The sequence below is a fragment of the Indicator indicator genome, chromosome 10 (genome assembly GCF_027791375.1).
Source record: "Indicator indicator isolate 239-I01 chromosome 10, UM_Iind_1.1, whole genome shotgun sequence".
Classification (NCBI taxonomy): domain Eukaryota; kingdom Metazoa; phylum Chordata; class Aves; order Piciformes; family Indicatoridae; genus Indicator; species Indicator indicator.
In genome coordinates this window covers 33,565,909-33,580,916 of record NC_072019.1, presented here as the reverse complement: position 1 = coordinate 33,580,916, position 15,008 = coordinate 33,565,909, and the positions used below count along the sequence as shown (strand labels likewise).

At 46.2% G+C, this 15,008-nt stretch overlaps 1 protein-coding gene across 1 annotated transcript in view; it reads right to left on the bottom strand.

Moving 5' to 3' along the window:
• Positions 1–14,802, bottom strand: part of SNX7 (sorting nexin 7) — a 66,267-nt gene extending 51,465 nt beyond the window's left edge. Inside the window, exons 1-2 of the mRNA XM_054384035.1 lie at positions 14,617–14,802; positions 6,915–7,097 (exon numbers count right to left, since the gene is read on the bottom strand). Coding sequence (XP_054240010.1) covers positions 6,915–7,097; positions 14,617–14,802 — 369 coding nt within the window. The remainder of the gene's footprint in view (positions 1–6,914; positions 7,098–14,616) is intronic.
• Between the last annotated feature and the right edge of the window lie 206 nt (positions 14,803–15,008).

The window sequence follows — 15,008 nt, the reverse complement described above, 5'->3', positions numbered from 1 at the left end:
ATTCTTTAAATTCCATTCTCTTTTCATTCCAACCTCTTTCATTCCATTCTTTTTATTATTTTTCATTCCATTCCTTTTATTCTGTTCTTTTTCATTCCATTCTTTTTATTCTATTGTCATTTATTTCATTCTCTTTTATCCCATTCTTTTTTATTCCACTTTTACTCTACTGTATTTTTATTCCATTGTATTTTTATTCTATTGTATTTTCGTGCCATTCTTTTTTAAATTCCATTCTCTTTTTATTCCATTTTCTTTTTATTCCATTCTCGTTCATTCCATTCTCGTTCATTCCATTCTTTGTATTCTATTCTTCTTCATTCCATTCTTTTTATTCCACTCTTTTTCATTCCATTCTTTTCATTATATTCTTTTTCATTCCATTCTTTTTATTCTGTTCTTTTTCATTCCATTCTTTTTATTCTATTCTTCTTCATTCCATTCTTTTTATTCCATTCTCATTTATTTCATTCTCTTTTATCCCATTCTTTCTCATTCCATTCTTTTTATTCTATTCTTCTTCATTCCATTCTTTTTATTCCATTCTCATTTATTTCATTCTCTTTTATCCCATTCTTTTTCATTCCATTCTTTTTATTCTATTCTTCTTCATTCCATTCTTTTTATTCCATTCTCATTTATTTCATTCTCTTTTATCCCATTCTTTTTTATTCCACTCTTTTATCCCACTCTCTTTTATCCCATTCTCTTTTATCCCATTCTTTTTCATTCTATTGTATTTTTATCCTATTGGGTTTTATTCTATTCTATTTTCATTCTATTCCTTTTTATTCAATTCTCTTTTATTCTATTATTTTTATACTATTCTCTTTTATTCTATTCTTTTTTATTTTATTCTTTTTTCATTCTATTAGTTCTGGTTTTTTACTTCAGTTCTCTTTTGCCTTGCTAGCTTTTGAAGTACAATGATCAACTACTCCAAGAGCTGAATAAAGCACATCCCATTTCAGCAAGACATCACAGTTCTGCAAACACTAAGCTGCACACCAAGTGGCAGATAATAATTAGCCTACCACAGCGTTTCCAAAAGGTTACAATCATTACTTCAGTGCAGCCCTTTCCTTTTAGTAACCATGGTTATGTTCATTACTTTTAGGGTGCTTCTTTTGAAGTGATTAGTACTCTGTAAGTTGGGAAACTCCATTTTTTTTCCCCAGCATTTTGGAAACAGAATTTCCATCCTGCCAGCCACTGGTTCCAGTAGAACTGGTTCTGTGCAAGGTCCTGTGATGCACCCCAGGGCTGCTCATCTCCTCCCCCCAGCACTCCCCAGGTGCTCTTTCCCCCAGGCCCTGCCTGGACCATGCTGTTTCTCCTGCAGGAAGGTCACAACAGAGCTCCCATATTGGGGTAAACCTTGGGCTGTCTCTCCTCTGAAGTGAACCCCAAGGTGGCCTCAGTGCCTTTCACACCCTGGCCAGCCACTGGGGATATCATGGCCCATGGAGAAGGACTTGGGAGTGCTGGTGGACAGCAAGTTCTGCATGGGACAGCAATGTGCCCTGGTGGCCAAGAAGGCCAATGGGGTCCTGGGGTGCACTATGAGGAGTGTGTCCAGCAGATCCAGGGAGGTTCTCCTCCCCCTCTACTCTGCCCTGCTGAGACCTCACCTGGAATATTGCATCCAGTTCTAGGCTCCCCAGTTCAAGAGGGACAGGGATCTGCTGGAGAGAGTCCAAGGGAGGGCTCCAAGGATGCTGAAGGGACTGGAGCACTGCCTGGTGAGGAGTGGCTGAGAGCCCTGTGGCTGTGCAGTCTGGGGAGGAGAAGACTGAGAGGGGATCTCATAAATATCTGAGGGCTGGTGGTCAAGAGGGAGGGGACAGGCTCTTCTCACTTGCACCCTGTGATAGGACAAGGGGCAATGGATATCATAGAATCATAGAATCAACCAGGTTGGAAGAGACCTCCAAGCTCATCCAGTCCAACCTATCACCCAGCCCTAACCAATCAACCAGACCATGGCACCAAGTGCCTCATTCAGTCTGCTCTTGAACATCTCCAGGGACAGAGAGGAACTTCACTGTGAGGGTCCCAGAGCACTGGAACAGGCTGCCCAGAAAGGTTGTGGAATATCCTTCTGTGATGGTTTGAAACTGTCTTTTTAATTTTTCCTTGCAAAGTTCAAAACAGAGAAAGTGAAAGCTCCCATGGGAGATATCCTCTCTTATTGGGTAATGTTGGGGGAGTATCCTCTTGGCCTCTTATGCCTGTCTAGGCCTAATGCCAGGAGGAGAATGGAGGGGGGGGCAGTCTCAGACCTGGCCAGCCTGAGACTTGCCTAGCAGTGGGAGGGGGAAGAAAGAGGAAGAGAATGGCTTTGCAGATGGATTTATAGGGCGCAGGATTTATGGGTAGAAATACGTCGTTTCCTGGGTCCACCCCTATTGGGTGGGCACCCAGGACACCAGAGGTGTAATTTATGTGGCAGTAGGAGGGGGCACCCAGCCTAAACTGCCACACCTTCTCTGGAGACTTTCCAGCCCTGTCTGGATGCATTTCTGTGCTAGATTCTCTGGTCCTGCTATGACAGGGGGGTTGGACTCAATGATTTCCAGAGATCCCTTCCAACCCCTAACATCCTGTGAGCCTGTGGATGACTGTGGCAGTTTGAGCTAGTCCGTAGCTTAGACATCAATTATAAATAGGAAATTCCCAGAGACTTTGAGTAAAAGATAAATAATGTTAGGGACACAGAAGGATAACAATAGGTAGGTTAATATCATTCCATTGGTGTATTGGAAACCTTACATTTTGCAGCACAGTTTGTTTCTCTCTCTTTGCTGCTCTCTCACTGCTTCAATTTGGGTTTTGGGCTCTGCTATTCTCCCTTTGACCTTGAGCTTCTCCGTTTTGGCTTCTGTAAAGGTACAGGAGGGGTGGAGAGGGAGCACCTGTGGTTGTATAGCCTTCTGGGGCCCCTTTGTCCCCAGGAGGGGACAGAAGAGCTGAACTGGGGTGCAGGGGGGGCTGTGCTGTAGTTGAGCTGTGTGTATAGATGAAAAAGAACTTTGCACATGGTTCATTACCTTTTATACATCTATATGTATTTCTTTTTGTAAATACAGTTCCATTTTTACTTCCAAATTCTGAGTGCGGTGAATTTGCTCTGGGGGGCAGATTCTAAACAAATTTATTGGGGGGATCCAATCCAACCCACAACAATGACCCTCACAGTGCTCAGGAGGCAGCTCTGCTCCCCACTGCCCTGCACAGGGGACTGGGAATGCTCCTCTGATGGCTCTGCCAAAAAAACAAATAGCTGACATAGGTTCTGGGGGCCTGCTGACACTACTCAACAGTTCCCACATTCAAAAGGTGAGTACTTCAGCCTGTCACAGCAATAGCACATCCTGCACTGCTTAATGGATTCTGTATTCCACCATCAATTCCAGTTCCATAGCCCTTTGGTTAGAACTTGCCAACAAACCTTCAATGCCTAGAAAAAAAAATGCGTGTTATGCTGCTGCAAAATTGTCAGACCATGAGATTTATTTTCTCACTGCTCTGCTTTCTTGAATGGAGCCCCAAGCAGCACATTTTTTATGAAGATGCCCTTTCTACCATTCATTGCTGCACAGAGATTTTGAATGCAATGCAAGTCAGCTACAAAATCCTCAAAACAGGCTTTGGTCATCTAAACACTTTGGAAGGCTGAATAAAGAGTGGCAGTCAATGAGTCCATGGCCAAGTGGAGACCACTGACAAGTGGACTGCCTCAGGAATCAATCCTGGGACCATTCAGTGGGTAAAGAACTGGCTTGATGGCTCCACCCAAAGAGGGGCTGTCACTGCAACCATGGCCACATGGAGGCCAGTGACAAGAGGAGTGCCTCAGGGATCAGTCCTGGGACCAGACTAGTTCAACGTCTTTGTTGGTGACATGGACAAAGGCATTGAGGCTCCCTCAGCAAGGTCACCAATGACACCAAGCTGTGTGGTGCTGCTGACACACTAGAAAGAAGGGATCCATCCAGAGGGACCTGGACAGGCTGCAGAGGTGAGCCCAAGCCAACCTCATGAGGTTCAACAAGACCAAGTGCAAGGTCCTGCAGCTGGGTCAGGGCAATCCCAAGCACAAATACAGGCTAGGCAGGGCCTGGCTGGAGAGCAGCCCTGAGGAGAGGGACTTGGGGGTGCTGGGGGATGAGAAGCTCAACAGGAGCCAGCAGTGAGCACTTGCAGCCCAGAGAGCCAAGCAGAGCCTGGGCTGCAGCAAGAGAAGTGTGGCCAGCAGGGCCAGGGAGGGGATTCTCCCCCTCTGCTCCACTGTGTCCAGTTCTGGAGACTCTATTAAAAGAAGGATCTAGAGGTGCTGGAAGGTGTGAGAATGATCAGAGGGCTTAGAGCTCCTCTCCTATGAGAACAGACTGAGAGAGTTGGGGTTGTTCAGTCTAGAGAAGAGAAGTCTCTGAGGAGACCTTCTTGTGGCCTTCCAGTATCTGAAGGGGGCTACAAGAAAGCTGGGGAGGGACTTTTGAGGGTGTCAGGGAGTGATAGTGATAGGACTGAGGGGAATGGAGCAAAGCTAGAAATGGGTAGATTCAGATTGGGTGTTAGGAAGAAGTTCTTCCCCATGAGGGTGGTAAGACACTGGCACAGGTTGCCCAGGGAGGTGGTGGAAGCCTCATCCCTGGAGGTTTTTGCAGCCAGGCTGGATGTGGCTGTGAGCAACCTGCTGTAGTGTGAGGTGTCCCTGCCCAAGGCAGAGGGGTTGGAACTGAATGATCCTTGGGTTCCCTTCCAACCCTAACAATTCTATGATTCTAAGTGGAAGGAATGCTGTTACTTTATCACTAACAACCAGCACTTCAAATTAAATATGGTAAGAAAGGACAGAACAAATAAAAAAGGCAAAAGTAATATACCTTACTACAGCCCTTTCATACTTGCCTGAAGAAAAAAATGTTCTCTCATCTACATAAACATGCAGAAAGTGACAATTATTGCTAGCAACCTAGAGAAGATAGCTCTCTTCCTAACCTTTAAATATTTGATGAGGAAATGATATCTCCTCTTATTTAAAGATGAATAATTCCCATATGAAAATTTGGTTTTAAATGAATCTTTTAAAACTAACTCAAAGTAAAATAACAGTGCAATTCTCCCAATGCAGTCTGCAGAATATTTGCTGGCAATGCCAGAAGATCAGAGAATCACAGAAACATTCAGGTTGGAAAAGCCCCTCAGGATCACCAAGTCCAGCCCAGAACCCTACTCTACAAGGGTCACCCCTAAACCACAGCCCCAAGCACCACATCCAAACCACCTTGAAACACAGCCAGGCTTGGGGACTCCACCACCTCCCTGGGCAGCACATTCCAATCCCTGATCACTCTTGATGGGAAAAAATTCTTCCTAATGTCCAGTCTAAACCTACCCAGTCACAGCTTGAGGCTGTTCCCTCTTGTTCTATCACTAATGACCTGGGAGAAGAGACCAGCACCAACCTCTCTACCACCTCCTTTCAGGTAGCTGTAGAGAGCCAGGAGGTCTGCCCTTAGCCTCCTCTGTTTCACACTAACCATCCCCAGCTCCTTCAGTCACTCTTCATCAGATTTATTCTCCAGGCCCTTCACAGCTTCCTTGCCCTCCTCTGCACTGGCTCCAGCACCTCCACATCTCTCTTGGATTGAGGTGCCCAAAACTGGACACAACATTCAAGGTATGGCCTCAGCAGAGCTGAGTCCCAGGGGACAATCCCCTCCCTGCTCCTGCTGGACACAGCATTGCTGATCCCAGCCAGGATGCCTTTGGCTTTCTTGGCCACCTGGGCACACTGCTGGCTCCTCTTCAGCTGCTTGTCCATGAGCACCCCCAGGTCCCTTTCTGCCAGACACCTTTGCAGCCACACTGCCCCAAGCCTGTAGCCTGGCTACACTCACAAGGTTGACTTTTTCCTTATTTCCAGTAAATAACTAGCATTCAGGAGAGTTTAAAAATACAATTCAGTCATTTCTTAACAACACATTTTCATTGGAGAATTGTAGCAGTGTCCCCAGAAACAAGATCCAACTGTAAATGGGAAGCAAATGTCTGTGTGATAGTGGCTGCTGTAATTACAAAAGAAGGAAACTGAGAGGCTTTGTAGCAGGTAACATTTATGCAAGATGAAAGACTGCTAGCCTACAAGTTGATCTCCAGGTCATAAATGCTTGAGCTAATACAATCTCTTTGAACTGAATTAATCTTTCTGCTGTTTCATATTCCTGCTGAAGACCACGATAGAAAATGTTCTTTTGGCTTAGAATTAATTTGGCTATTGAAAATTAGCTCTTTTCTGAGAATAAAAAAACCCAAACACAAACCTAAAACTAAGCACCTATGTGTGTAGATTTGCACTGATTTGTTTTTTACAATCTACTGCACAGTTTCACAGTTTGAGCAGTCTATGACTCACAGCAAAATGAAGAGTATAGAATCATAGAATGATCCAGACTGGAAAGAACCTCCAAAGGTCACAGAATCACAGAAACATTCAGGTGGGAAAAGCCCCTCAGCATCACCAAGTCCAACCTCTAGAACCCTACTCTACAAGGCTCACCCCTAAACCTCAGCCCTAAGCACCACATCCAAACCACCTTGAAACACATCCAGACTTGGGGACTCCACCACCTCCCTGGGCAGCACATTCCAATCCCTGACCACTCTTGCTGGGAAAAAAATTCTTCCTATTGTCCAGTCTAAACCTGCCCTGCAGCAGCTTGAGGCTGTTCCCTCTTGTTCTATCACAGAAAAAAAGAGACATCTAGTCCAAAGCAGGTCCTCTAGTCTGAGCTCCCCATAGGCAGCAGTTTCAACTTAGTAATACCTCAGAGCATGGTGGAGAAGAAGAGTGAAAACGCTGCCACTGTTCTCAGTGTAAGGCACTAGAGGCATGAGCAGATGCTTACCTTTGTGAGTACTCTGTAAGTAATAAAGGTTTCAATGGCTGTGATGTGGCTTTCAGGATCATCCACTGTAATGAAGAGATCTCTCTGTTCTGGTTCATCTTCAAACTTGTACTGGTTTATCATGGATGAGGGGGATATGGGCATGGAAGGACTGAAGGAATTTACCTCAGCCAGTGATGTGTCCTACAGATAAGACAGGAGAATATCCACATCAACACATGGTGACATAAAAAACACACAAGTGCAGACAGCTATGTGTCAAAAACTAAAATGGCAAATTTTGAAGCACCACAGTACTTTAGAGGTTGGAAGAGACCTCCAGAGACCATCGAGTCCAACCCCCCTGCCAGAGCAGGATCACCCAGGGGAGTCTGCACAGGAATACATCCAGGTGGGGTTGGAATGTCTCCAGAGAAGGAGACTCCACAACCCCCCTGGAGAGCCTGTTCCAGTGCTCTGTCACCCTCACTGTAAAGAATTTTCTCCTCACGTTGAGGTGAAATCTATGTTCAAGTTTGTATCCATTGTTCCTTGGCTTATCACTGTGAACCACCCAAAAGAGCCTGGCCAAGAGTCAAGGTGTAAAACAGATAAAACAAAGAGAAGATGAAAAAATTACAATAGTACCTGTCACATCTATTACTCTTTTCAATATTTGCTTCAGTGAGGATGCAAGAAATGAGATTTGTTCTAACACTGATGACAGAACAAAATGATAACCAAGAGGGCCAGTGGGATCCTGGGGTGCATGGAGAGGAGTGTGTCCAGCAGAGCCAGGGAGGTTCTCCTCCCCTCAACTCTGCCCTGCTGAGACCTCACCTGGAATATTGCATCCAGTTCTGGGCTCCCCAGTTCAAGAGGGACAGGGATCTGCTGGAGAGTGTCCAACAGAAGGCTAAGAGGATGCTGAAGGGACTGGAGCACTGCCTGGTAAGGAAAGGCTGAGAGCCCTGGGGCTGCTTAGACTGGAGAGGAGAAGACTGAGAGGGGATTTAATAAATGTCTATAGATATCAGAGGGCTGAGGGTCAAGAAAGGAGGGTACAGGCTCTGCTCAGTTGCACCCTGGGATAGGACAAAGGGCAATGGATGGAAACTACAACACAGGAGGTTCCACCTCAACATGAGGAGGAACGTTTTTACTGTGAGGGTCCCAGAGCACTGGAACAGACTTCCCAGAGAGGTTGTGGAGTCTCCTTCTCTATCTGGGTGTGTTCCTGTGTGTCCTGTGCTAGATTCTCTGGTCCTGCTCTGGCAGGGGGGTTGGACTTGAAGATCTCCAGAGGTCCCTTCCAACCCCTAACATCCTGTGAGCCTGTGATCAGAATGTTATGCATAACTAGAAAGAGAACTTGCCTATGAATGCTGAAATTAGTTATGAATCCAAGTCCCCAGTAATTGTGAAGGGTATCTACCAGTTTTACTAAAATTGTTAGACTCAGGACTTACAAAGCTTGAATTGTATCTAATAACCTGCACAGGGTGGGTAAAACCAATGATTTTTTAAAAGAAAAGATGACAAAATTCAAATGAGACTTTTTATTGGAAATGGCTATTTCCATACATTTTAAAAGAAAGTGGGAAGTTGAAAAATTTACAGATACATGAACTTGATCTGTTAAGAAAGACAGGAAGTAAGGATGCACTACAAATTCATTTCTCAGTTTTTAAAGTAAGTCAAACCACTGTTTTGCTGAAGTGGAAAACCACTTTTTGATAGCATCAACCACTTCCACCACAACTCTCTCAGACACTGTCCCATACCACATCCTTGTCTCCAAACTGGTGACACATGGGTTTGATGGGTGGACCACGAGATGGATAAAGAACTGGCTTGATGGCCACAGCCAAAGAGTGTCTGTCAATGGCTCCATGTCCCAGTGGAGGCTAGGGACAAGTGGAGTGCCTCAGGGATCAGTCCTGGGACCAGGCTTGTTCAACATCTTTGTTGGTGACATGGACAAAGGCATTGAGGCTCCCTCAGCAAGTTTGCTGATGAGACCAAGCTGTGTGGTGCAGCAGACAGGCTGGAGGGAAGGGATCCATCCAGAGGGACCTGGACAGGCTGCAGAGGTGGGCACAAGCCAACCTCATGAGGTTCAACAAGACCAAGTGCAAGGTCCTGCAGCTGGGTCAGGGCAATCCCAAGCACAAATCCAGGCTGGGCAGGGACTGGCTGGAAAGCAGCCCTGAGGAGAGGGACTTGAGAAGCTCAACAGGAGCTGTCAATGTGCACTTGCAGCCCAGAGAGCCAAGCAGAGCCTGGGCTGCAGCAAGAGAAGTGTGGCCAGCAGGTCAAGGGAGGGGATTCTCCCCCTCTGCTCCACTCTGCTGAAACCCCACCTGGAGTACTGCAGCCAGTTCCGGAGCCTCTATTACAAGAGGGATATGGACATGCTGGAAGGCGTCCAGAGCACTGATATTCAACTCAGAGTTGCCTCCATGCCTCATCCATCCATCCCTCCCTGCACCCAAGTGAGGATGGAGAGCTTGCCATGTTCTAAGGCCAGGAATTCAAAACAGGTTAGGAAATAAAGGACGTGGTGGGAGAGTTTGACACATAAGAGAAGAGCTTTGCTGCTGGAGCATCTTCAAAGAAGGAAAGAGATTTAGGAATACAGAATAGTTCCTTGCCCTCCCCACCACCCAAAAAAATAATAAATAATTTATAAATCAGTTTAAAATCTTTGATCAAGTTGTTTTGTAAGAAAAATTAGCTGCTATGCAATTCTGAAGTGGCACCTCATAGAATATTCTGGGCCAGAAGGGACCTCTGAAGCTCATCCAGTCCAAACTCCCTGCACTAAGCAGGGACATCCCCAACTAGATCAGGTTGCCCACAGCCCTGTCCAGCCTCACCTTCAATATCTCCAGGAATGGAGCCTCAACCACCTCCCTGGGAAACCTGTTCCAGTGTTCCACTACCCTCATAGTAAAGAACTTGTTCCTGACATCCAATCTAAATCTGCTCTGCTCTAGTTTGAAGCCATTGTCCCTCCTCCTGTCACTGCAGGCCTTTGCAAACAGTCTCTCTCCATCCTTCCTGTAGCCCCCTTCAGGTACTGGAAGGTTGCTATTAGGTCTCCCCAGAGCCTCCTCTTCTCCAGGCTGAACACCCCCAGCTCCCTCAGCCTGTCCTCATAGCAGAGGTGCTCCAACCTCCTGAGCATTTTCATGGCCCTCCTCTGGACCCTTTCCATCAGGTCCATGTCCTTGCTATATTGAGGGCTCCAGACCTGTACACAGTACTCCAGGTAAGGTCTCACCAGAATAAAGTGGCAGAATCACCTCTCTGGATCTGCTGGTAACACAGCACTTGATGCAGCCCAGGCTGCCATTTGCCTTCAGTGCTGCAAGCTCACGCTGCCTGCTCCTGTCCAGCTTCTCATCCATCAGCACCCTCAAGTCCTTTTCCTCAGGGCTGCTTTCTATCCCCTCCTCCCCCAGCCTGTACTGATAGTGAGGATTGTTCCATCCCAGATGCAGGACTCTGCACTTGCTCTTGTTGAAGGCCACCTCTCCAGTTTGTCCAGGTCCCTCTGGATGCCATCCTGTCCCTCTGGCATATCGACAACACCACTGAGCTTGGTGTCACCTGCACACTTGCTGCTGATGCCTTGATCTTACTCTCTATAGCATTGATACAAATATTAAAGAGCACAGGTCCCAGTACTGACCCCTGAGGGACACCACTGTCACTGCTCTCCATCTGGACTCTTATAATTACAAACCAGAGGCAAACACTATAAAACAGAGTTTGAGAGAAATGCTGCTAATGATTTTATGCATTAACCAAAGTCCTGACAGCTTTGTCAATGCCAGGTCACCACTACTGGTTAACAAGAAAGGCAAAGATTAACTGAATGGGTGCTGCAATATATGTGGTGCTCTATACTCTGAAATTCATGGAAGAAAGCATGTGGAAAACATGCTATTGGTGTGACTCACGACTCTGCTCTGAAAAGTTGTCCTGCTGTCTTTCTAGCAAAGACTTTTTCCAGGGTAATGGAAAACAGGAGAAAGTGAAATGCATGTCAGATCATGAAATGCTTCATCACAGCTGCCAAAGAAGATGCTAGTCTGTAAGATTTGAGATCTGCCACAGGCTATCAGGTCAATGGTTTATGATACAGTCAAGTTAAATGCCTTATGAATTTTCATACAATAAAAGCCCTGTGTTTACATCTTGAGTAATAACTGTGGGTATTGAAGTTGACAAGTTTTCAGAATCTCATTTTTCACCATTTTGGTAGCTGGTAGATGTCATTTACTAAACTAAGAAAGATGAAGTCGATGACAGTGCTGAGCACCAAGCACTGCACTGCTGCTGCTGTCCTGCTTGACCTGCCAATGCTACACCACTAGCTTAAGGGCAGCAATGTGAGAAACACCATTAAGATACAATTTAAAAGAAAGTGGTCCTGGAATAGTATATTATGGAAAAATCAGTTTTACAGAACTTTAAGTCTGAAACTACATTTAGCCTGTCAGCTTCCCTCCAGTGTATGAAACGTGACCAAATGGGGTGTAATCTGCTGTGGTGGGTTGAAATTACCCTCCAGCTACCTTGGAAAAAATACCCCCAAAATAAAATTGCCAGGCCAGCTCTATTGGAAAGCAAATGAAGCTCTATTTACAAGCAAAACTACAATCTAGAGATATGAAATGCAATGAATATGTACAAAATATACAGTATTCACATACAGTTACCATTTATAAACAACACAAGAATGTCCTTGGACAAAACCAGCGTTTTTCTTTTCCATTGCCTCAGCACTTTGAATCACTTGGGCTGCTCTGGTCCTTGTTCTTCATCTAGAGTGTGGCCAGTTAGTGCTAGCAGGCAGTGAAAACAGCTTCTCTATTTATCCTCCACCACTCAGGACAATGCTGACTGGATAGCAGTATAGAAATCATGTGTAGGAACACAATGAGTGAAAATAAAATGCCTTAGGGGTATACAGGTAAGCAGCTATATAGCATTTAAAGCATTGGATTTAGTCTCCCATCCTGCTTTTCTCTCCTTGTTCAAAGAACAGGAGAACTTGGTACATCAGGGCTGGCTGTACATCTTTCTCAACACAAATTTCTACTCCATATTTGTGGGTCTATGTTGCTAACACAAAGGAGAAGGGTGGTAGTAGGCAGTAAGGTTTAAGGCAAGAAAAGACAAAACCAGGGGCTATCAATAGCTTCCCCCTCTCTGCTCCCTTTCCCCCCCACCCTGTATAAAGGAAAAGAGAGAGAAAAGCAGAGAGTAGCTTGTTAGTACTTATCCACAACAAGAACACAGCCAAGATCAGCAACAGCCAAGCTGAAGCAACCAGCTAGTATCTCCTAGAGCAAAGAAACCCAAAAGACAAAGAGTTACTTTATGCAACTGACTTTATGTTAGTTTTCAGACCAATGGGAATATTTAGACCTTATCATAATTTTTCTTCTGCATCCAATGGTAATTTATTTACATTCTTCTACTTTCTACTCAATCTGTGGAAAAATTTCCTAGGCATCAGCCTAAACCTGCCACATCCCCCAAGCAACTTCACAGGGTGTAATCAAATTGCACCTGAAAACAATCTGAATTTCTGGTATATGTATATAGAATCATAGAATCAGTCAGGGTTGGAAGGGACCACAAGGATCATCTAGTTCCAACCCCCCTGCCATGGGCAGGGACACCTCACACTAGATCAGGCTGGCCAGAGCCTATAGATAGATAGATAGATAGATAGATAGATAGATAGATAGATAGATAGATATAGATATAGGTAACCACTAACGGCAGATCTCCAAGCTTTGGAAAGAATGCTGTTGCTTTCATATAGTATGACAAAATTTCTTGCTTGCAGGAATAAGTAATCATCTGGCACACATTAAGAGTACTTAAGATTTAATAAAGGTAAGAAGCGTTTGGAATTATTCCCAGCAGCAGAAACTTAAATATATAGGTATTTTGCCATATAGCAGCAGTAACTTGTATCAGCTGCATCTGCTTTCATCTTCTGTCATATTTATATCTATTTCCCAAGGAGCACCACTTTGGACAAGCAAGCAGATTAACTGTCAATACGCTGCATTGATAGGTAGATACCTGCATGCACAGCTGCCTGAGCTCACCTAGTTCAAAGGATCCAAAGTAAGAAACAAACAACTAAACTCGTATTTTAGCACTGCTTTTGCATGCAATTTCAGTGAATGATTCATCTCTTTATGTCAAATCAAGACTGGTGCTTTCCTAGAAAAATATAACTTAGCTAGACCCTCATTATGCTTCAGAAAAACCCAGACAACGTGGTGAAATTTAGTCTGACCTCTTGGCACGTTACAGACTATTAAATCACCTAATATTCCCTTCTAGCCTTGAAATCCATTCATTTCAAGAATTTTGCTACAGTCAAAGTTTATATACACAGCTCCTAAGAATAAAGCTCTTGTTCCAATGTTTTTACTCACTGATACAAACAAAAAAAATTGTATCTTGTTAATAGGAATACAAAGAAAACAGACATGTAATTCATGACTGAAAACCTGGTTAGTGTTGCATTTTCAAATTGGAAATCTGCTATTTCTCTCCAGTGTCACACATCACTTAAGAACTCTCAGGAGGTAAATGTGGCCTTAGTCCCCTATGTGTATTTTTGCCACCTTAGCTCTCCCTGTGTCCTTATGCTACATTTCAGAGGCTGTCTTGCCAATGCAAACAGAGCCATGGTGTGCTCTCATCTTTAATGGCCAAGAAGGAAAGCGTCAAGTCTTGTCTTAACCAAACCATTAGAATTTATGTGGTTGCCACACCACACTCCCACGTTTTTTAATTAAAATCAGCAAAACTGACAGCCACACACCTTGCTAACCCTGTGCTTTCCGAACGTGAACCCCAGTATATGGTCAAATGCATTCATTTTATTCCCTTCATCAAAACACAGATGTTATCTTCTTGAACCTCCTGGGTGAAGGTGCCACACTTCCCTTTGTCTTTTAAAAGAACGCTGCAACTTGGAAATACTTATTTATATTTAAACAAAATTGCAACTACTAAATAAACTGCTCATTTAAATTGCAGATACACACAGGGTACATGACAAAGGTGATAAGAATGTCACAGTGAGTCCCGATTTCCAGGCAAATTTAAGATAAGCGCAGTTACGCCTTTGACAGCTCATCTGATGCAGCAAATCTCCCTTTTTCGTACCCAAGAAGGTGTTACCCGGGGCTCTGCTGAGCGGCCCGGTATGTCTGGGGCAGCGCTCCGGCCCTGGAGCCCCGGAGACTTCTCATCGGGCAGCGGCGGACTGCCGGACCTGCCCCGTCCTGGCGTGCAGGGGCCGGGAGGAGGGAGTGCAGTCTGCCCGGCCGAGCGCGGGGCAGGCTGGCAGAGAAGGGGCTGAGATGGGACTGAGACCGGGCTGAGAAAGGGGCTGAGAAAGGGACTAAGAAAGGGGCTGAGACCGGGTTGAGAGAGGGGTTGAGACCGGGGCTGAGAAAGGGGCTGAGAAAGGGTTGAGAACGGGGTTGAGACCGGGCTGAGACCGCGATCGCCGCCGCTACCCAGGGCGGGGCTGTGCCGTGCCGTGCCGTCCCCCCGCACCGCCCCGGCTCGCCTGGCACATGGCAGGACAAAGTGCCGGCCAGTGAGGCAGCGGCCGAGCAGCCCGCCTGCCCCCGCCGTCACCCGCACCGACCCGTGGAGAGCGCCGCCGTACCTTGCTGAACACCTCCAGGTCGTCGTCCTCCTCATCGTCCAACGCCAGCACGTCGGCGGCGGCAGCGAGCAGCGGCCCCCGGGCCTCTCGAGGGGCACCCGCGGTGGCATTGGCCTCAGCCCCTCCCCCATCGCCAGAGGCAAGCTGGGGCAGCGACGGCCCCGGCACCCGGCCCTCTGCCTCCATCCTCCCCTACCAGTGCGGGCGGCCCCGCCACAGCCGCTCCCCGGGGGCCACAATTGGCCGCCCGCCGCTCCCCCGCCCCTTGCCCGGCCCCGGCCCGCCTGGGGGACGCGCCCAGTGCGCAGGAGTGGAAGCGGCGGCAGCAACAGCGGCGAGAGGGCAGTTCTGCCCTGCCTCGTTAGGAGGAAGCGGGAAGCGAAGTGGAGAAG